Raw genomic sequence first — 21,422 nt, forward strand, 5'->3', positions numbered from 1 at the left:
ATAGAGATTTCTTGGGATAGATTCAAATGGGAATTTTATAACTAAATAATGCTAAAAATTATTTTCACCAATTTAGAAATGTTCCAATATCATAAAAATACTCTATAATTTAAGGCTAGCTATTATAAAGGAATATTTAAAATGAAATTGCTTAAATCCTTTATCATCTCTTCATTGACTTTCATCCTTTTGTGAACATATTATATGACAGATAAAGCAAATAAAAAGAAAGGACCATGTAGAAAAGGAGACTAGAAACACTCAGGAAAATGGAAAAATTTCAGGAAACATAGGAAAGGCTAGCAGATAAAAACGAATTTTTAAGAAAATTTTAAGAAAATAGGTTAGTATTTTCAGAAGATCTACACTTGTTTGCTTCATCTTTAATTTCCTTCACAGAAAAAACTACCAAACAAATCTTAAATTATAACCAAATGGAGTAAAATAGCTATGACCAACGGAACTGTCTGTCTTTTTACTCTTGGGTATTTCCTGGAAATATCTCATTATATCCTGCTCACCTATTTGGTCCAATGCTGAACGCCATTCCAAAATTGCAAGCATGTAAATAAAAAGCTTTCAGGAGGACATCTGCTTTAATTTCATTTAATTGACATAGTACTAAATCAGTAGCAATCCTGAAGTTACTTTGGAGATCATATTCATTCACGCTAAGTCTCATGGGCTTCAGCCATTTCTCACTTAGGAAAGCACAGGGAAAATGTCATACCTTCAGTCCTTTGAGGAACTGTTTGGTAATAGCCACCGCGTCTTTGGGGCTGAAGAGGTCACTTCCTCTGACCCGTTTACCACCATATTCAACAAGTGCAGACACAAGCTATAATATAAAGAGACACAAGCTCTTATTGTCTGGAGATCAGGAAACTCATTTCATAAGAAAATAACTTCAGTAAGGAAATAAAGACATGAGAGGACAGAATTATACATTTCTGTGAATAAAAACAGTATGACATCTGGATGGACCTTGAGGAAATTATGTTAAGTGCAATAAGCCAGCGAGAGAAGGACAATCTGTGTATGACTCCACTCATATGAGGAATTTAAAATTATGGACTAAGAACAGTTTAGTGGATACCAGGGGAAAGGTGGGGTGGGGGGTGGGCACAAAGGGTGAAGTGGTGCACCTGCAACACGAATGACAAACATTAATGCACAACTGAAATTTCACAAGATTGTGACCTATCATTAACTCAATAAAAAAAAACAAACCAAAAAAACAGTATGACATCATTTGTCAGAGCTAAGAATATAATAATAGAGTTGGGTCCTGTTTGGTGGGACTAATATATAAATTTGGTTACCTTTCGATACTTTTCAGAAACACCTTTATTCCTGAGGTCCATCATTAGTCCTGGTAGGCTATTGCTGCTGTGTCGCTCATAATGTAGAGCATAAAGCATCACAAGGCGGGCAGCATCAAATTCTGTCACTTTGGGGTTCTGCAGGAGCCGCTTTACATTCTGAAGAAAGAGAGAACTGATATTTATCCCCCCTTCACTTGAGTAATGTATAATATATTAGATCTAATAATTATTTGAATGGCAGTGATACATTGAGTTCATGACTAAGATTACTACTATGGCAACGTGCAGTCATAGGTTTAGCAACTGTTTCAACTAGAGAAAGTGAAATGCCTTTTGCCTAACATAAAAATTAAGGAAATAAATTTCCATTGTAGTTGCTGTCAGACAAAAATGAATTTAACTATGGATAGTTCCTCTTTTCTTTCCTTTGATGAGATGGTCAAGGGTCTCACGTAGGAAAGGTTGCAACTTCCTTACTAAAACAAGGAACATATGCTTTTTCTATCACTTCAATCAACAGAGCTCACAACAGAACTGACCAGTTGACTTGAAAAACTCTACTGCTTTCTCTTAGCATTAGTGATTGACCAGTGAAATGGAGACAAGTTGGTAGAATTTTACATAGGAGGACTGGGCTTAATTTCCAAGAAGCATCAGATGTAACAATATGTCTGAACATAGTTTACAGAGACGTAAGTATGTAATTGCATGTAATCTTTAAACTGAATACTTATGATCTTAAGAGGGCAGGTACTGACAGCAAAGGAAGCCAGACAAAATCATGTTTAGGTTTTGTCAATCCTCACATTCAGGGACTTCCATATAGTATAGATTTATATTAATCATGCAGCAGAACAAATTAATTCAAGCCAACAAATACTTTTGGAGCCTGGCTCTAAGCATAAGGCACTATCCCAGGGACTGGAGGGGACAGAGAGATGAGTTAGAGACAGTCTGTCCTCAGTGAGTTCACAGACAACAGGGTGAAGGGGGATGAACTAAGTATAGCCCATTCTGCTACAAAGCATGCTTCTTTAATGCACGTTAGCTCTATGAGATTGGTAAATACGTATCAGTTTGACACAGAAGACATATTGCTTTATGTGTAATTTTTCAGCATGTTAATATTTAGAAGAGACCAGGGACAAACTTCTCTTTAAAGAGGAAGCTTGACCTAAATGTTAAGAAAAAATGATGAAAATCCTACAGAAGTGTTTTCTCTAAGAAGTAGCTGGTTTCCTAGCTTTAAGAAGGGCAGTACTTTCCACTATGTTAAGCTATCTGGGGAAAAGTCAAGTGCAAATGAAAAGGATACAAAGCTATTTCTATGTTAAAAAAAAAAACAAAACTAAACAACAACAAAAAACTGATTGATATCTCCATATCATATTTTAAATTTTGATGAAACTAGTCTCCATGAGAAGCAAATGTTTTTGAGATCTTACATCTTGACAAATAAAACGTGAGCCCTAGGAATAAGGTCACAAAGGATGACTACATATGTTCCTAGGTGCAAATGCCAGAGGAGATTTTACTGTGTTAGTATTTTTATTAGGATTATTGTTTTTATTAGGGGTCTGATGAAAAAGTTATAGATTTTTTCTTTTTTTTTTTCAGTTACATAGACTTTAAGTGATCTGCTCATAACCCTATTTTCCCATAACGCTTGTTTATTTTTAGTGCATGATTTTGCAGAATGTGAGGTTTTTCGGGAACACATGTGGTATTATAACAGAAACATATATATGCAAAAAACAAAACAAAACCGCAAAATTGAAAATCAGTGCAATGGGGAGAAGGGGACACAAAGTGAAGAGAAATATATCTGGTTGTTGAGGAATCAAAGATGACTTCATGAAGGAGGTAAGAACTGCAAAAGACCCTAAAGATTCAGTAAGTGTTAGAATTAGTCTGAGAGAAAGAGGAGATGCTATTAATAGGAATAAGGAAATCAGAAAGAAATGGGTTGGGCTGAAAGACTGGCAAGAACCTTGGAAGGCACTGGATTTTGAGGACATAAGAACTAACAGCTAGTATGGTGCTTTACGACTACAAGATGCTTTCACATATATTATCTTTTCAGTACTTCACAACAACCAGATCTAATGTCTAAGAACTCTTCTGTTCACACTAAAGAGGAAGTCTGATGAAATGGGGAATCTCCCAGGTAGCTCTCAAGTAGAAAGTTCTCTGAGCAGGATTCCTACTGTTGCTTTTCCCAGTTAACGTTTTACTAACATCGTCCTTAAGGGATCTAAAAGGAAGAAATTTCTCCTCTACAGATTTAAACCCTGCAGTCATAAGAATTTCCTTACTTTTTTTCCCTTTTGTGGTACCTTTTCCACAGAATACTCACTGAATACAACCTATTTAGAATATCTGTTCAAATGTTCCACTAGTTTCTACTATAATATGAAGCAACTTCAGGGTGCAAATTATTATCAAGTAAATACATACAATTTCATATGTATCTCAATCCACTTGACATAAGTTTAGAACATGCATCTGGGATCTCTGTTGTCACTTTTCTTTTAGGCACAGTGTTTTATTTCCTGCCCTTGTAGTCATTTCCTTTTTACCTTAAATCTACTCAATTTCTGGCTGACCTGTCTCTGTACTTTTAAGCAAATCTGAGATACTCAAGAAAATATAAGCCCACAAAACTGGTATGGGGATAGTTAAAGACTATTTGTAGCAATCAGCTTGTACCCTTCCTACTTGCTCCCTTTCTAATTATCTTCATTTCGATCTTGACTTTTGGCTCTGTTTCCCATTAAAGGCTCCACATTCTATTCCTTGAGATTTGGTATTGGTATTTAGAGTCCCTGGCTTGACTTTTAGCTCTCCCTCAAGGACTTGGCCCAGATCTGATCCAAGATTACTTTGAGTAGATTACTTCCCTTATTTTTTGAGCCCTTAGGACCCAACCCATGGCTCAGGTCAGTGTTTTGGCTAGACTTGTTTATTCTCTCATAAAAGGAAACCTGTAGGTACAAGCTGAGCTCTTCCCTTTCTTTCACTATATAAGTCCTTGAAGAAACATGACTTTTTTTTTTAAAAAAGATTTTATTTTTCCTTTTTCTCCCCAAAGCCTGCTGGTACATAGTTGTATATTTTTACTTGTGGGTCCTTCTAGTTGTGACATGTGGGATGCCTGCCTCAGCATGGCTTGATGAGTGGTGCCATGTCGGTGCCCAGGATCTAAACCAGCAAAGGCCTGCGCCGCTGAAGCGGAGTGCATGAACTTAACCACTCGGCCATGGGGCCGGCCCCCGGAAACATGACCTTTTTGCCTGCCTGGATCCCATGCTATCCTTTGATGTAATTTTGAACTACTTCCCTCATGGGTACCTGACTCATCAACTTGACTGACAGTGGCATACATTATATTATGATTCCAGGGTACTAACCAGAGAAGAGGAGAAAAAGAATCTGAGAGACTGCTAATTACATGGCAGGTATGTGCTACGTGGTGGTATTTACACGTTGGAAATATGACTGAATTATATAATGAACTTTTTGGTTTCTCTTTTCTTATTAAATAAGGCTTGAGGCTTATTTCCATAAGCCTTGAGACTATCAAGAGAGAAAAGTATACTGTCACACAACAAAAATGGCTGAGTAAAGAGCAAAACAGGAAACTACTGTCCACTTAAGAAGATACAATTCAAAAATCTTCCTCTGAATTCTAACATTTCTGTAGGCCTAATCAAGGAATAGGAAAAGAAAAGCAAAAACACTGTCTTTGAAGGTCAAGTTTCAAAAAGGAGCTAATGTTCACCCAAAAGACATCAATTAAAAAACAAGTCTTTTCTGATAGAAATTCTTGTTTTGGGCTGACTACTTTTCTGTTTTCTTAAACCAAAACTATGATGAAGCAGCACAACATGAAAAAACTTTTATAATGACATACTTACATTTTAAACCATTGTACAAGTTACAGATGAAGTCAGCAACTAAAGAGTCTCCATTTTTTGCTTTAATTTAACCTAAAGAACAGGATCTCTACCTTGTTATCTATTATCACATTAATGTAGTAAAACAGCCCATGACCAGCATTCTAAGCCCACAGATGAGAACAGTAAGATGGAAGTGGCAGAAGCCTTCAACATGCTGATATGATAAAAAATGGGTCTAATCTAACAGTTTGAGAGAACAATGTTGTGGGACTATAAAGAGCTTATCTAGGAAAAATGATAGAAAGTAGGCAGGACCCAATTCTACCGACTGGTAAACATATCTGAGTCAGTATTCTTTTTCTTAATAGTTAGTCAACATAAAATTTAGCTTTGCTGTAGGTCTTCTGCTGGTCTACATCATTTCTGAAACACTGGTTAAATTTTGGTTTAGAGAGAATAAGATCATTTTTATTCTTAAATGGTGAAAGTAAAATTGTCAGCTCAATGTGTCCCAAACAATTTTCTTATGATTATAATGAGAAGCAAAAAAACCCTTCTGAAATCAGGGAGCGATCCAAGGTCATTAGTGGACTAAAAAACACGTCCTGGATGCCAGAAAAAAAATAAAATGTACTGTCAAATAATAATACTGATAATGGTGTTAGTTAATACCTGTTGAATGTTATAAGTACCAGGTACCATATTAAGTGCTTTATATGTATTAGCCTATAGCACCCTCACAAAAATCTTTGAGGTGAGTACTGTTATTTTTCCCCATTTTACAGACAAAAAGACTAAGACTTAGAATGGCTAAGAATCGTTTTCAGGGGCTGGCCCCGTGGTGTAGTGGTTAAGTTCGGTATGCCCTGCTTCAGCAGCCTGCGTTCATGGGTTTGGATCCCAGGCAAGGACCTACACCACTCCTCAGCCATGCTGTGGTGGAACGCACATACAAAATAGTGGCAGACTAGAAGGATGTTAACTCAGGGCTAACCTTCCTCAAGCGGGGAAAAACAAACAAAAAAACGAGGAGAGATTGACAACAGTTGTTAGCTCAGAGTGAATCTTTCTCAAAAAAAAAAAAAATCATTTTCAAATCCAAGCCATCACAAGCCAAATTTCTCAGCCACTACTCTATACTGCTTCCAATAGAACTCTTTCTCTTCATTTTTCTAACAAATATTTATTGAGTCTTTTCTGTGTCATTAATAGGATGATTTGAGATCTCTTACCTAAGGTCAGGAAAGAAGCATAGTCTTAAAATAGACTAGTTCCTCCTTCTAAATGAAAAGCTGTGATATGATGACACAGGCAAAAAAACTGCTTACTTTATGAAGATGTTTCTCTTCACGGTATGAAAAAAATCTTCCTTACTAATCAAATGAGTCTTTCCTGAGGTTATGGATATGTTTCAATGATAGTACACTGCAGTTTGGTTCTAGTGAAATTCTTCTAAACCAAATTCTTGTTAGCCTGTAGGATAACTGGTTAGAAGTGGTAGCAATTTACAGGTTAATTTTTAGTAATATACGAGTTTTTTTTCTCACCGTGATACAATTTCTATTCAATAAGGCAAACCCCATCTCTACTCAAAAACCTCAATTCATTGCTTCATGACGTATTATCACCTAAGGTCAAGCTAAGGAATGCTATAACCCATGTAGAGGTCAGGCCCCTGGCATCTACTCATTATCAAACAAAAGTTCCCTTTATAGACAATTTAAATCATGTTGCCAAAGAAATCCTTTATAATGGAGGAGTCCCCATATAAATCAACTGCTTACTGTAAAACCCCAATTCTTTGGGCAAGAAAACCTTCAAAAGACACTTTTCTAAAATATAAAGTGGATCACAAATGGAATTCATATTCTACATTATCTATTTTTCTTTTAAAGTAAACAAAAAATAAGATTTCAGGCAAGGAACTACAATGATCTTTTCTGACTGCTTTCCATATGGTAGAGAGATACAAATAAAGATACTAAAATTGGCTAGTGATTGTTCGGTTCTATTGGTTTAAAGGGGGAAAAATGATAAGGAAACATAAGGATATTTAAATTTAGTTTACAGGACAAAATTTTGTTTTTATTTAACAAGAGAAGAAAATTCATTTTATTGAGAAAAATAAGTTTTTATAGGAATACTTCTACTAGGCCCACAAAACAACTACAAACTGTTATTGGCAGTGTTGTTTAAAGTAAGTTGGCCAAGATAAACAGATTGTGATACATCTTTACAAAACATTGCTATATAGTGATTAAAAAGAATGTGTGTTTAATTTCTGGTCTGGAACAGTCTCTGAGATACATGGTTAAGTAAAGAAGCAAAGTGTAGAACTCTGTGTAGACTACAGTATCATCTGAATTTAAAAAAGAGAGGGGCGTGCCCAGTGGCGCAGCGGTTAAGTGCGCACATTCTGCTTCAGCGGCCCGGGGTTCACCAGTTTGGATCCCGGGTGCAGACATGGCACCACTTGGCAAGCCATGCTGTGGTAGGCGTCCCACGTATAAAATACAGGAAGATGGGCATGGGTGTTAGCTCAGGATCAGTCTTCCTCAGAAAAAAAAGAAAAGGAGGATTGGCAGATGTTAGCTCAGGGCTAGTCTTCCTCAAAAAAAAGAAAAAAAGAGAGATACACACACATGGGCTTGCACATATACAGAATAACTGTAAGGATGCATATGAAACTAGTAGCAGACTCAGTTTTTACTATATATCTCTTTCACCGAGTACTTAATTATCTGTTTAAAAATTATAATTTAATACAAGTAAAAAATAATAATAAGTGAAGTCAGCCTGAAAGTTCTCTGTGAAGATTTAAGAACAGGGATAAAATTAAAAATGATGACGGAAGTATTTTTCATAAATATAAAGCAAATTGCACCTTTATGATCTTCAAATGATACTGTTTTCAGAGGAAATCTAGATAAACATCTTAAAAAATTAAAAGCCAACAGTTACAAATTCCAGTAAGACCTTGGTATAACTAGAGCAACCACAGGAAGGTGGATTTCTTTCTTTTGGTTGTATCATATACTTAAAAAATTATGCTTAGAGGAACTAACATTTACAAAGCACCTAATATATGTGAAGCATTTCATATATCTCACTGAAACCTAATACCAATCTAAAGGTTTGAAATCATTATCCCTGAGGCTTGGGCAAAGTAAGTAATTTTCTCAAAGAAATGTCAGTATGTAGAGACAGAATATTAGCCAGGACAGTCTGCTCCAAAGCCTGTGTTGTTTCCATTACACCATGCTGGCTTTATCTTATAAAGCAAAGTAGCTCTGCAGCAGGGAAAGAAAAAGAGCAAGTTTTAGAATACACGGCCCTACGGGCCAGTCTGGTGGCACAGCAGTTAAGTGCGCACGTTCTGCTTCAGCGGCCCGGGGTTCGCCGGTTTGGATCCCGGGTGCGGACATGGCACCGCTTGGCAAGCCATGCTGTGGTAGGCGTCCCACATATAGAGTAGAGGAAGATGGGCACGGATGTTAGCTCAGGGCCAGTCTTCCTCAGCAAAAAAATAAAGAGGAGGATTGGCAGATGTTAGCTCAGGGCTAGTCTTCCTCAAAAAAAAAGAATATAGGGTCCTATAGGAAATGTGCTACTTATAATAAATGGCTTAGAATGGCTATCTCCCAAAAGACTCTTATTCCCAAGTTACTTATTGTCAGTGATATCATATTTTGTCTCAGGAACCTTGGAATTATCTCTGATTTGTTCTGTCTTGTTATCCTTATATCCAATCTGTTACTAAATTGTTGTTTTCTCCCTTTGAAATGTCTCTCAGATTTGCCCTTACTGTACATTTTTACTATCACTGAGTCTACTAGCCTCTCTGACTTCAGTTTTTTCTACCTCTAACGCATCCTTACTAGATTAAATTTCCTAAAATACTGCTTTCATCGTATCAGCTTTCTACATAACACCCTAAAATGGATCTCTTTGCCTATCTCAGCAAGTACAAATTCCTCTTACAAGCTTCTTCATAAACTGGTTCCTGTTTACCAGCTCCTCTCCTGTTTCTCTTCCACACCCACTCTCAACAGGTCAGACTGTTTATTATTTTCTGCATACTTCTGCATCTTTGCTTTTACTGTTATCCCTGACGGAAATCCTCCTCCAGATTCTATTCATTCTTACAGTCCATCTTAATATCATCTTCTCTACGAAACTGTCCCTAATAACCTCAAATTGTACTATAGTCAGTATCACAACTTTGACTTAATATTATCTTGAAACACTACCTAATTGTTTCTTGTGCTTTAGTTTTTGTCTCTTCAATTATACTGTAAATTTCTTGAGGCCAGGGTCTGATTATGTCACTTTTCTTCTAAAATCCTCTGGTAGCTCCCATCACTTTAAGATTAAAGCCCAACTTCCTTTCAACAGCCATAACCGGGCCGCAATCTTCCTTTCTGGCTTATCTAAGACCACTCCTCATCTGGTACCCTGCATTAGCTACACTGAATTATTCTCTGTTCCCTTAATTTTTTTCCCACATCTCCATGCCTGCATTCTCTCTGCCAAGAATTTTCCCCCTTTTCTCTGGTTGGTGCACTCATATTTATTTATTTGTCCAGACCCAAACCTAATGTTATCTTCTCTAAGAAGCCTCATCCTTAGGGAAAACAGTTGTCCTTCCTCTGTATTTCCATATCCCTTTGTAAATACCTCTAGTATAGCACTTAGTGGATGGTATTATAATTCCTGGTTTAAATTTCTTTCTTCCCTACTACAGTGTGAGCTGAGGAAAAGGATGGTATCTTATTTAACTTTGTACCTCTAGAACCTCATAGCACTATGTACATGTTTGTGGAATGAAAAGCTGATGTTCAATAATAAAAACCTTAGACAATGAATTTTAATATATATTATATTGTTAAAGTCTTCCTAACAACCCTGTGAGATAAGTATCATTATAACTATTTGACAAAAGACGAAACTGGCTCAGAGATTAAGCCAACAGCTCCAGGTCACAAAGCCAGTAAGTGGCAAACCAAACACTAAAATCTAGATCTTCTGATTTTAGTCTAGTATTCTTTCTAGTAGACTAGGCTACCCTCCTAAATACTGAATTAACTGCCTGAACCCTTTGGGATTGCACATTATTCTTCTCCTGTGGCTCTTATCATGTATCTATCTTAATATTAATTTGTGTTCTTGTTTTAACTCCTATTAGACTGTAAATCCCATGTTGGTGAAAGATTACTTGCCTTTGTTTCTCTTGCTCTGCCTGGCATAGTGACTTACATATAGTGGGTGCTCATCAAATTGGACTGAATAGATACCTGGAGGGCACTAGAATGGTCATTTTGACAGGCCAGCTCTTGTTCAACCTCCGAAACCTCCAGCAGATTCCGCTCACTGACCAACCGAGACAGCTCTCCAACCACTGTCACATGCTTTGATACAGTTCCAGACATCTTCTTGAACTGTGGGTAATTCTCAACAAAGGCCTGCCATGGGAAAAACATCAATTGGGGGTTCTATTATTTCTTGACTGAGGATAGGCACGTATGAAGAAGGAAAAAAAATAAGCAGGGATTGTTATTCTGTCCAGACTAAGTCTTACACAACTTTCAATTACATGGCGTTTTGTTATGCTTAAGAAAAGAAGAACTGGTATATGTTAGTAGCCTATCTTTAAATCGTCCAGATATTGACGATGTAAAGAATGGAAAGAAGCACATGGCTTATGATGAAGTTTTCACCATATTGTTTCCTAAAGAGAAATATTACAGAAAATAATCTCAAACCAAACAAAATGAATCAAGGCAGAAATCAGACCCAGAATATTCCACAAATGTTGCTTACACGAATAGTTCCAAAGTCTTGCATGTTAGTCATCCATGTACATGTTCAATTTACCTTCATGTCTGCTATTGATTCTAGTTTTTGCTGTTCTTTTGGTTTCTTCTTCTGAAAGTCTTCCATGAGATTCTTTATATTGCTACCAATCTCAGCAAAGTTCAGGTACATATTCTGTGAAAAAGGAAGTTGGAAACACAGTTCTATCAACTAATCTGACTTTCAGACAATTTAAAAGAAGAAGTGGGGGCCGGCCTGGTGGTGTAGTGGTTAAGTTTTCATGCTCCACTTCAGCGGCCTGGGGTTTGCAGGTTTGGATCCCGGGTGCAGACCTAGCACAGCTTGTCAGGCCATGCTGTGGTGGCATCCCACATAAAATAGAGGAAGATTGCTACAGATGTTAGCTCAGCAACAATCTTCCTCAAGCAAAAAGAGAAAGACTGGTAACAGATGTTAGCTCAGGGCCAATCTTCCTCACACACACACAAAAAAGTATTAAAAGAAGAAGTGAAAAAAATAATCCTGAATACAGTTACAATTGAAAGGCAAGAAGATTCCATTGTAATTACCAAATCTGGACATTGGCCAGGACTCTGGTGATGAATACCATTACTGTTTTCACAAAAGGCTACAGAAGGGAGGGAAGCAAATAAGCTGGGTTCTAATTTTTAAAGTATAAAACTAAATATGTCATTTCTATGAAAAAAATATTGTTCAAGGGTCAGAATCCAAGTCTTCTGCCTTCCCATGAGATGCAGTTTATCTATAGGATGCCTCGATCATCCTTCCACATGAAATCCCATACCTGCTCTCATTCTAACAAGTCAATATTGACCTTCTTACGTAAAAACAACTAAAAACAATTAAAAACAATTTTTTTAAATCACCTACGTTAGCATAGAATTCATCGTTTTCAGCAGATAGGACCACCTCTCTTAGGTCTTTACTGATCCCCGGCACTCTGGAAAGATCAATCCGATTGTTGTTTATGCCCAGTAGTTCATGGACCATGGCCTGATATGTCCACTAAATAAAGAGTTATGACAAAGAAAATTGGTAACTGACAAAACACGGGAATAGTAAATGTTCAGGAAAACAAATAAAAACTGGTAACATTCTTAGTAACTAGTCTTTACATGGAGGTTCTCTATTTAGTTGAAATTTTATTAATACTTTGTGCTATAATAAGCATTAAGACTGTCATTCTAATTGGTTAAACATTCAAAAGTCAAAATACTTTTAGATTTCACACTTTTGGAAGAAGGGCAGCAAAGATTAATATTCCTGATAGAAAGGAAACAAATTAGATCTATCATTAGCTCCAATTTTTGCCTGTGTGAATTAAGAGTATATTTTTGGCTTCACAGATAGGGCTATATTGGTACTGCAGTTACAAGCTGTACCATTTCCTGTACGCTTCTGTGGTTTTCTGCAGCATGAGAAGTGTGCTCTTGCAGATCTGAGTTGTGCTATATTTGTCCTGGAAACACTAATATTATCAGAAAAAACCTTGTGAGTTTATCAAAACACTCATATTCAGAAGCTTGCCTCTGAATCTATTTTATTATATATTTTTACTTAAAGTGAATTGGTGAAGGATTGGTTTCCAGTCGTACAAAATGTGAACTTATTTGGTAAAACCGGAAAGGAGAAACTCCAAATTTTGGCTTCTCACCATTTATGGAGAATGGGTTACTTTTAGTCATAGGCCCATTAGACAAAACTAAGTATTTTCCAGCAAATTACCCTCTAAATCTAGAATCTAAATGCTATAAATATTTATATATGTATACTTTACCTTAAGCAATCTAGATTTATTAAGAAATAACTTGAGGTTATAAAAGCAGTTTCTTTATTTACTAAAATAGTTGCCAAATGAATCCTTGAAAAAGCAAGTTTTATTAGGGCATTTGAAATAAGTACAACAAAATGTTTTATGCTTCCATAGACAGCATCCTGTCCATGCTTCTGCCATTAGCACTTACTCTATAATTAAAATTATCTGTTTACTTCTTTTCCCATTGGACCATGAGCTCTCTGAGAGCAGAGACTGTATCTTTTAACCTTTTATCTCCAGTACTTAATATAGTGCCTGACACATAACAGGTCTTCAGTGAAATTTGTTGAATGAATGGTTGCTTTTCTTTGGGAAACAGAATTACAGGCAATCATTTTTCTTTCTACTTTTTTGTATTATCAAAATCTCTTTAGTGAATATATATTACTTTGAATTTTAGAAATAAAAAGCTACCATATCACAGAGAAGTTCCATTCCATAGCCACAGATTTCCCCTAGCATTAACATTATTATAAGCTGGAAAAAAACTGAAATATAGACTGTGCTGTGCCTGTTGCTACAAATCAAAAGTCACTATTAATAAAGCACCTACTATGTGCAAAGCACTGTGCTTGAACTTGCAGAAGAACAAACACAGGTACGACACAGTCTGCCTTGAACCTAGGAGAGTGTAAAAACAATCAAAGGTACAACATAGCAAGTGCAGCATGAGACGTAAAGAGAGACACAAAGTTCTGTAGCAATTTTAGAGAAAAAAAGAATGCTTGAAAGTTGAAGGAGACGTTTTGAGTGGTTTTAAAGGAGAAATATTATGATAGGTGAAGATGGGAAGAGAAGATATTTCAAACATTCCAGAGTTTAGACAAAGGTCACAAAATGAATAACATTATGGTGGAAACCATGTGGCATAGCTGCACTGTAGTGAGCTGGAGGTTTCATATAAGGTTGGGCCTACACTGTGAAAGCTCTTGGATGCCAAGTTCAGGAGTCTGTATTTAACCCAGTAGACGAATGGGAACCAATGAGGATTTTTAAACCAGGAGTAATAGGATCAGAACTGTGCTTTAGGAAAAGTAATTTAACAACACGGCACCTATGAAATATATTAGAGTGGGAAGAAATTAAAAGTGGGGGAATCAGGGGCTTAGTGGTGTAGTGGTTAAGTTTGCACACTCTACTTTGGCAGCCCAGAGTTCGCAGGTTTGGATCCTGGGCACAGGCCTACATACCGCTCATCAAGCCATGGTGTGGTGGCATCCCATATACAAAATAGAGAAAGACTGGTACAGAGGTTAGCTCAGCAATAATCTTCCTCAAGCAAAAAGAGAAAGATTGGCAACAGATGTTAGCTCAGGACCAATCTTTCTCACAAAAAAAAAAAAAGTGGGGGAATCAAGTAGATGACTATTTCAGTATTCCTACAAGAGATTAGGGTCTACACCAAGGTAATGGCAGTAAGAATGGAAAAGAGCAGACAGACCCTGGAAAAGTAGAATTCACAGAACCTAGAAGTTGCCTTGATTAAGGGTGGGGTTAGTGGCAGAAAGAGACAGGAAGGATGAGGCAGAAGAGAGTCAAAGATGACTGTGGCTGGAAGAATAGTGATACCAAATACCAGGAAATATAAGGCAAAAACAAGAATAGCTGAAAATAGGGAAGCAAATAAATGGACCATGCTGTTCATTTCCACATCTGTATTTTGATGAATCCCACTTGAAATCTTCCTTCTATTATGCTAACAAAGGGTTCTGCACCTGGTTTAGCAATGGGGTGATGGCATCATCGCAGCGATCTAAAATAAGTAGCAATGGAGGAACCTCAGTCCGCCGGAATTCAAACAGTTCATATTCTTTAGTTATCACTTGCTGTGGGTGAGAAAGAAGATGGTTTGGTCAACCAATTAGTTGCAGATAGACATGATATAAATAGGAAATTAATACATAAAAACCACATTTAACAATAGTTCTTTGCACCTTCACAGGCATTCCATAAAAGGAATCAGAAGCTTGACAAAGTTTACTAGCATTCTATTTAAGAGGTTAGGATTTGAAACTCTATTTTACAAGTGGTTTAACTGGATCAAAAGAAGTTAAGCAGCTTGCAAATGTTTCTTGGGTTAAACCTAAGAATCTTAGCTCTGATTTGGTGCTTTTGGGTTTGAATTACAAATACCTACCTCTTTGCCAGTAAACCTAACACATTATCTCCTTGGTTGTAGATAAAATATTCCTTTAGTTTTTGAAATATGATAAGGAAATGAATGGTTTTGATGTTTTGGAACTGGGGATAGGGAATGCCATACCTTAACACATTCTGCAAGTCTCTTTGCTGCCTCTGATGAAAGCTGATAACGAATCATGGGACATTTCTTCAGAGATAGAAGGAGCGCTGTCAGTCCTTGAGTTGTTCTGGATAGCTGGGCTGGATCCCAATTTCGACCCTTTTTGTTAAAAATGTATATTCAGAGAAAATATTTGAATTTTTTCTTACAAGTCTAGTTACTTGCTGAATTATCTCCCACCTGATAGACTTTTTTTTAACCCTTTCTTTCATACCTGGCAGCAACCCAAAATATTGAGAGAAAATAAATGTGGATTCACAGCAATGTAATCACCATAAAATTCCTGCAAACAGAGCACGAAGACCAGTTAGTCATTCCATAAACTCCAACTGTATCATGTAGTAATACTTTCATATGTGATATAATCAAATTTGAGGAAATGCAGGTGTAAAAAAGATACAAAAATTGATCAATTAACAATTGAGTAGCAATACTCAATGTGGGAGTTAGTAAAATAATTATAAAAGAGCAGCGATTATAAATCTTTAAAAAAAAACCCAAAAAACAAAAGCTGTAGAAGTATATACATTATATTTCTGGAGACCTCTATGTACACTTATCAATTAGTAAAAACAAAACACTCCTATAGGATATACAATGTTACACTCAGAAAAAGAATTTTGCTGTTCAGTGTATTCTCATGAGGGAGAATATGATTTAAAATAGGTCATTTTTAAAATTCATTTATCACCTAGCACATCCTTCTGAAAATTCAAAACTTGTTTATTTGCTGCCCTGAAGAGAATATTCTTCACTTATTGATAAACATGTCTAAATGCTTGTGATAAATGTATTCAAGAACCCTAAAGTGTCTAAGAAGGGAAAGATAATATGCTATGTTCTAAGGTGATGTATCAGGTAGCACATAGAATAAATATTTAGGAGTTCCAAGTTTCAACCTAATGACAAAAGTCTGCTTATTACTTCCCAAAGCAAGATAATCACAAACAGAACTTTAACAAACCTCATTCACATCCTTTACTTCCTATTCTCTCCCAATCATACACAGTCCTATAGATGAACATTCTGATATTGTGGCTTATAAAACTAGCATAAGACATATCTGACTCTGTCCCCAACCCTGTGAAACACTTCCTACCAATCCAGTAGCATTGAGTACTGGTCCAATCTCCTTATTCCCATTGACTCCTTTAATTCTCTTCCCATCCAATTTGATACCTCTTCCAAACTTTCTAAATGAGTATAGTCTGGTGCAATGCACATTTATTGTGTCTGATCAAGTCTCCCCTCTTTTGAGACAGCACCTCCCTTATTTTTAGACTGAAATTTTTAAAGAGGGCCAATGTAAGAGATGTGTTAGAGGATCAATATGTTTACCTGAACCTCAGCCACAACTTCCTGTTCATCAGCTTCAGCTAATGACTTCACATCACTCTTGCTGATCACATTACTGAAATCTGAAACAGACATATGAGTTGTGGTTTACTCAAAGGAGATCATCTCTGCTGCAATTAGACATAAGTGGGCCTGACTGTTAAAGCCTAAAGACTAACTGAAGTTTAGTATACATTGTGGTATATGTCAAAGTCAAACAACTTCAAATTGGAATGAGTAGCACAAATATATTTAAATCCATAAATTCATAACAGTCAAAAAAGAAAAGGGGCCACCATTGTAGGCACTGGCAGATGCTAGGGAACCAAGTTATTGAAAATAGCAAATAAAGGAAAAGAAGTAAGCTTTTATCTTTCTGTATACAAACTGTACCACCAGATAACCAAATAGTAGATGAGGGAAAATTTCTCTTTATAGAAATATTCCAGATAAAAAACAAAGAAGGAATGGTAACGATAGAATTAAAACATCATCATCCTTTTTTTCAACCACTAATGAATCAACAGATGGACTTAGGCATTGAGTATCAACTGCTGCTAATATCACAATAAGAGACAATCACCGAAGCACACAACACTACCTACGAAGTATTCTGGCCAAAAAGAAATCAAACCTGAATCTAATTAAGCCTCTATATCCAGATACCAATTTACAGGAACTAGAGGACGGAGGAACATTTTAAACTGCAAAGAACATGTTAAACTATCCCAAGGGATGCAATCAGCAAGATCCAGCTGTGGGAAACTTTAACAGAGCAACGTAGTTTCTTCAATAAATAAATTGCACAGGAGAGAGAAAGAGAGAATCTATAGATTAAAGAAACGTAAACAACCTATCAACCAATAGCAATGTGTGGACCTTACTATGATCCCGATTCAAACAACCAGTGAGAAAAAAAAAGACGAGAATTTGAAATTTGAACACCGAACGACTACTTGAAAATAGGAATTATTTTTTGTTATTTGGATGTACTAATGGTATTTTTTTAAATGAGTCTTCATCTTTTAGAGACGCATACTGAAATATTTGTGAATGAAATCATATGCTAGCTTACATTTTCTTCAAAATAATATTGGTGTGGGAGTAGGTGGCAGTACAGCTAAAACAAGATTGGCCTTGGTGCAGTAATTGTTGAAACTGGGTGATGGGTACATTGGGAGTTATTATGCTATTCTGTCAACTTTTGTATGTATTTTAAAATGTCCATAATAAAAAGATTTTTTTAATAAAAGGGAGGGGCTTGTTATACAAGATATTTAGTAGACACAAAAATATGCAAAAATAAAATTTAACAGGCCAGTTTAGTGCTAATATAAATTGTGATGAAACTCTGTAGTGAATAAAATTACTATATACAAACTCATTTTAGTTTATTTCAAACAGATAAAATTGTGAAATTGATTGCTCCACCCAAGAAATTTCAACAGTCTATTTTTCCTAGGCTTTAGTGCTAACTACTTTAATATATATAATTTTTTCTTCTATTACAGAGATTTACAGCCCGATTCAATCTTTAGAACCAGAAGAATAAATATTAGATTTATTATTTGTTATTAATCTCAACCACTGTATCAAAGAACTCTATTTATTTATTTATTTTTTCTGCTTTTTCTCCCCAAGTCCTCCCCAGTACATAGTGGTATATTTTAGTTATGGGTCCTTCTAGCTGTGGCATGTGGGACGCTGCCTCAGCATGGCCTGACGAGCGGTGCCATGTCCATGCCCAGGATCCGAACCAGCAAACCCTGGGCCACTGAAGCGGAGCACGTGAACTAGACCACTTGGCCATGGGGCTGGCCCCAAAGAACTCTCTTCAGAGAAAAAAGGAGTCCTTCATCTCATGACCTATTCAATTTTTAGCTAAGAGACTCAGCAAGAGTGACTCTGTTAGGTGTCCACTTAAATTTGGCAGCACAGGGAATCTCTCTCTCTCTCTCTAGGTATGTTACCGAGTACAAACATTTCTACACTTTCCTAAGATCCAGCTTGTGATCAGACTAAAAAATACTGGAATGATTACACACTTATCAGAATAGCTAAAATGAAAAGGGACAACACCAAATGCTCATAAAGATACAAAGAAACTGGATCACCTGTACATCGTTAGTGGAAATGTAAAATGGTATAGTCACTCTAGAAAATGTTTAGCAGTTTCTTAAAACACTAAACACACAACTACGATATGACTTAGCAATTAGTCTCCTGAGCATTATTTATTACAGAGAAATGAAGATTTATGTTCATACAAAAACCTGTACATGGATGTGTATAGTAGCTTTATTTATAGCAGCCAAAACTGGAAACAACGCAGATGTCCTTCAATGGGTGAATAAACAAACTGTGGTACATCTATACCAGGGACTATACTCAGTAATCAAAAGGAATGAACTACTGATACAAAACAGCCTGGATAAATCTCGAGAGAATTATGCGGAGTACAGAAAAGCCAATTCCAAAGGTTATATACTGTATGGTTCCATTTATATAACATTCTTGAAATGACAAAATTATAGAAATGGAGAACAGATTAATGGCTGCCAGGGGTTAATGAGGGGGTTGGGGTGGGAGAGAAGTAGAGTAGTTATAAGAGGGCAATATGAGGGATCCCCATAGAGAGGGAAATGTTTTGTATCTTGATTGTATCAATGTCAATATCCTGGATGTGATAGTGTCCTCTAGTTATGTAAGATGTCACATTGGGGGAAATTGGGTAAAGGAAATATGGGATCTCTGTATTATTTCTTACAACTGTATGTGAATCTACAGTTATTTCAAAATAAAGTTTAATTAAGACAGAAAACCTGTGACTATTAGCCAAAAAAACAAAACAAAAAACTAGAATGACAGAAACTAATAAAATTGCCTATTTTTACCTGTTGAGATTGTTGTAAGGGCCAAATGAAATAATACATGAGAAAGTTCTTTATAAAATTCAAAGTCTTATCACAAATATTAATTTTTGGTATGGTTACTAAATTGCAGTACATGCTGAAGAAAGTATGTATGTGTTAGACTATAGTCTAAACTCTAAAACTTCAAAGCCTTCAAGTAAGCTTTAAAACTTCTCAAGTGCCCTACATACCGATTGTTAAATTTTGTCCTTTGTTTTAGAAACAGCATCGAATAAACTATACTAATTCTATAAAGATCAATAATGACATCTAGAGGAGAAAAGATGTAACGTCCAAAGCAGAATCTATTACATCACAAAACCTTGTACATATTGTATAGTAATCACAAACCTAATTTATTTCCAGGACTCCCTCTCGCCCCCAAAAAAGTTATGCACATAAGAGATATCTACCTGATGACTTGTACTTTCAAGTATTACTTAAAGTAGTGAAGAGAAGTGGTATATTTTCATCTGGTATGTAAAATGAATCTCTGCTTTTCCAACAAACTCAAGTATATCCTCCCTCCAAATAAATAAATCAGCTTCTAGGCCTCAGTTTATAAAAGTGTAAAATAGAAGTAAGTATGCACTTCTTTTGTAAAGGTGGGATGTGAAATCTGGCTACTTACTACTTTTGATTTTCAAAGAATCTTAAGAGGCAAAGTAAAACTTAAATTTTTTTTTTTTACCTAAGCCATCAATGATGAATGGAAATCACATTTAGCTCTCTCAAACAGAATGTTGGTCATAAGACTTTTAATACTTCAAAAGGACATAAAAAAAAAAGACGCTTATAGTGATGGATTCAATAAACTTATCGATGACATGAAGTGCCCAAAGAACATGCTAGCTAGGATAAAGTTACATGATTGAATAGGTGAAACAACACACTTACAAATAAAATATATACTGTATTTGGGTCTTCGGAGCTCCTGAATCAGATAATCCACATTCTCCTAGAAAAGAAAGAACAAACAAAGTATGAGCATTGCTTATGCGAAAAAGCAATAAATGTCCATTGATTTATTTATTTAACTATTTACTGAGAGTCTACCGTGTGCTGAGGTCTAGATTAAGTGTATATATGTTGGGGGGGGCGGTGAGGGCTGGGGATGAAAAAGAGATACATTAAATTTAATGATCAAGAATCATATATAATATTAACTAGCTGTGCTACCTTGGTCAAATTAACATTAAAAAATAGGAGTTGGCCCCGTGGCCGAGTGGTTAAGTTCACACGCTCCACTTCGGCGACCCAGGGTTCAGATCCTGGGCGCGGACATGGCAGCGCTCATGAGGCCATGTTGAGGTGGCGTCCCACACGCCACAACTAGAAGGACCCACAACTAAAAATATACAACTATATACTGGGGGGATTTGGGGAGGAAAAACAAAAAATAAGAAGTTGGCAACAGTTGTTAGCTCAGGTGCCAATCTTTAAAAAAAAAAAGATTAAAAAATAGGAAGGACACAGATGTTGAAATAAAACACAAAATTGATAATAATTCTGAAATTTGTCTCAAGCTGCTTGTCTATAAATTGTATTCATCTGATAAAAATTCTTATATGAAATATCAAAATATGCTTAGCTCTTTAAAAACCAACTTTCAAGAGAAAATATAATTATATTCACTTTGGCTTTTAAATTGTTGGGACCTAAACTCTGTACAACTGCAAGGTTTGTAAAGTATTTGCAAACAGCAGCTAAGACTTCTTCTAAAGTTACACAATTTTAAAATAACATATGAAATTTAGAAGTAAAAAACAGTTGATTTTTATATGATCTAACCATAAGAATTCCAATTGTTGCTGTTAGTGCCCTCGAGTCAAGCGTTGACTCCTAGCGACCCTGTGTACAGTGGAGCTGAACTCTGCCTGGCCTTTGTAAACCATCCTCTCATCTTTGCAAGCCATATCACACAACGCCCCGCTGCTATGCATAGAGCTTTCACGGCCAGTTTTCTTCAGAAGTGGACAGCCGGGTCCTTCTTCCTAG

At 36.2% G+C, this 21,422-nt stretch overlaps 1 protein-coding gene across 6 annotated transcripts in view; it reads right to left on the minus strand.

Annotated features, from left to right (window-relative positions):
• VPS45 (vacuolar protein sorting 45 homolog) overlaps positions 1-21,422 on the minus strand; it is a 60,830-nt gene that overhangs the window by 36,234 nt on the left and 3,174 nt on the right. For all 6 annotated transcript variants that reach the window (XM_001488893.6, XM_023641271.2, XM_070268345.1 and 3 more), the window contains 10 exons: positions 20,322-20,382; positions 16,516-16,595; positions 15,392-15,460; positions 15,139-15,276; positions 14,591-14,701; positions 11,930-12,064; positions 11,099-11,212; positions 10,519-10,686; positions 1,323-1,481; positions 731-838 (listed from right to left, as the gene is read on the minus strand). In XM_001488893.6, the coding sequence (XP_001488943.1) occupies positions 731-838; positions 1,323-1,481; positions 10,519-10,686; positions 11,099-11,212; positions 11,930-12,064; positions 14,591-14,701; positions 15,139-15,276; positions 15,392-15,460; positions 16,516-16,595; positions 20,322-20,382 (1,143 nt within the window). The remainder of the gene's footprint in view (positions 1-730; positions 839-1,322; positions 1,482-10,518; positions 10,687-11,098; positions 11,213-11,929; positions 12,065-14,590; positions 14,702-15,138; positions 15,277-15,391; positions 15,461-16,515; positions 16,596-20,321; positions 20,383-21,422) is intronic.

This window comes from Equus caballus, chromosome 5 (genome assembly GCF_041296265.1).
Source record: "Equus caballus isolate H_3958 breed thoroughbred chromosome 5, TB-T2T, whole genome shotgun sequence".
Classification (NCBI taxonomy): domain Eukaryota; kingdom Metazoa; phylum Chordata; class Mammalia; order Perissodactyla; family Equidae; genus Equus; species Equus caballus.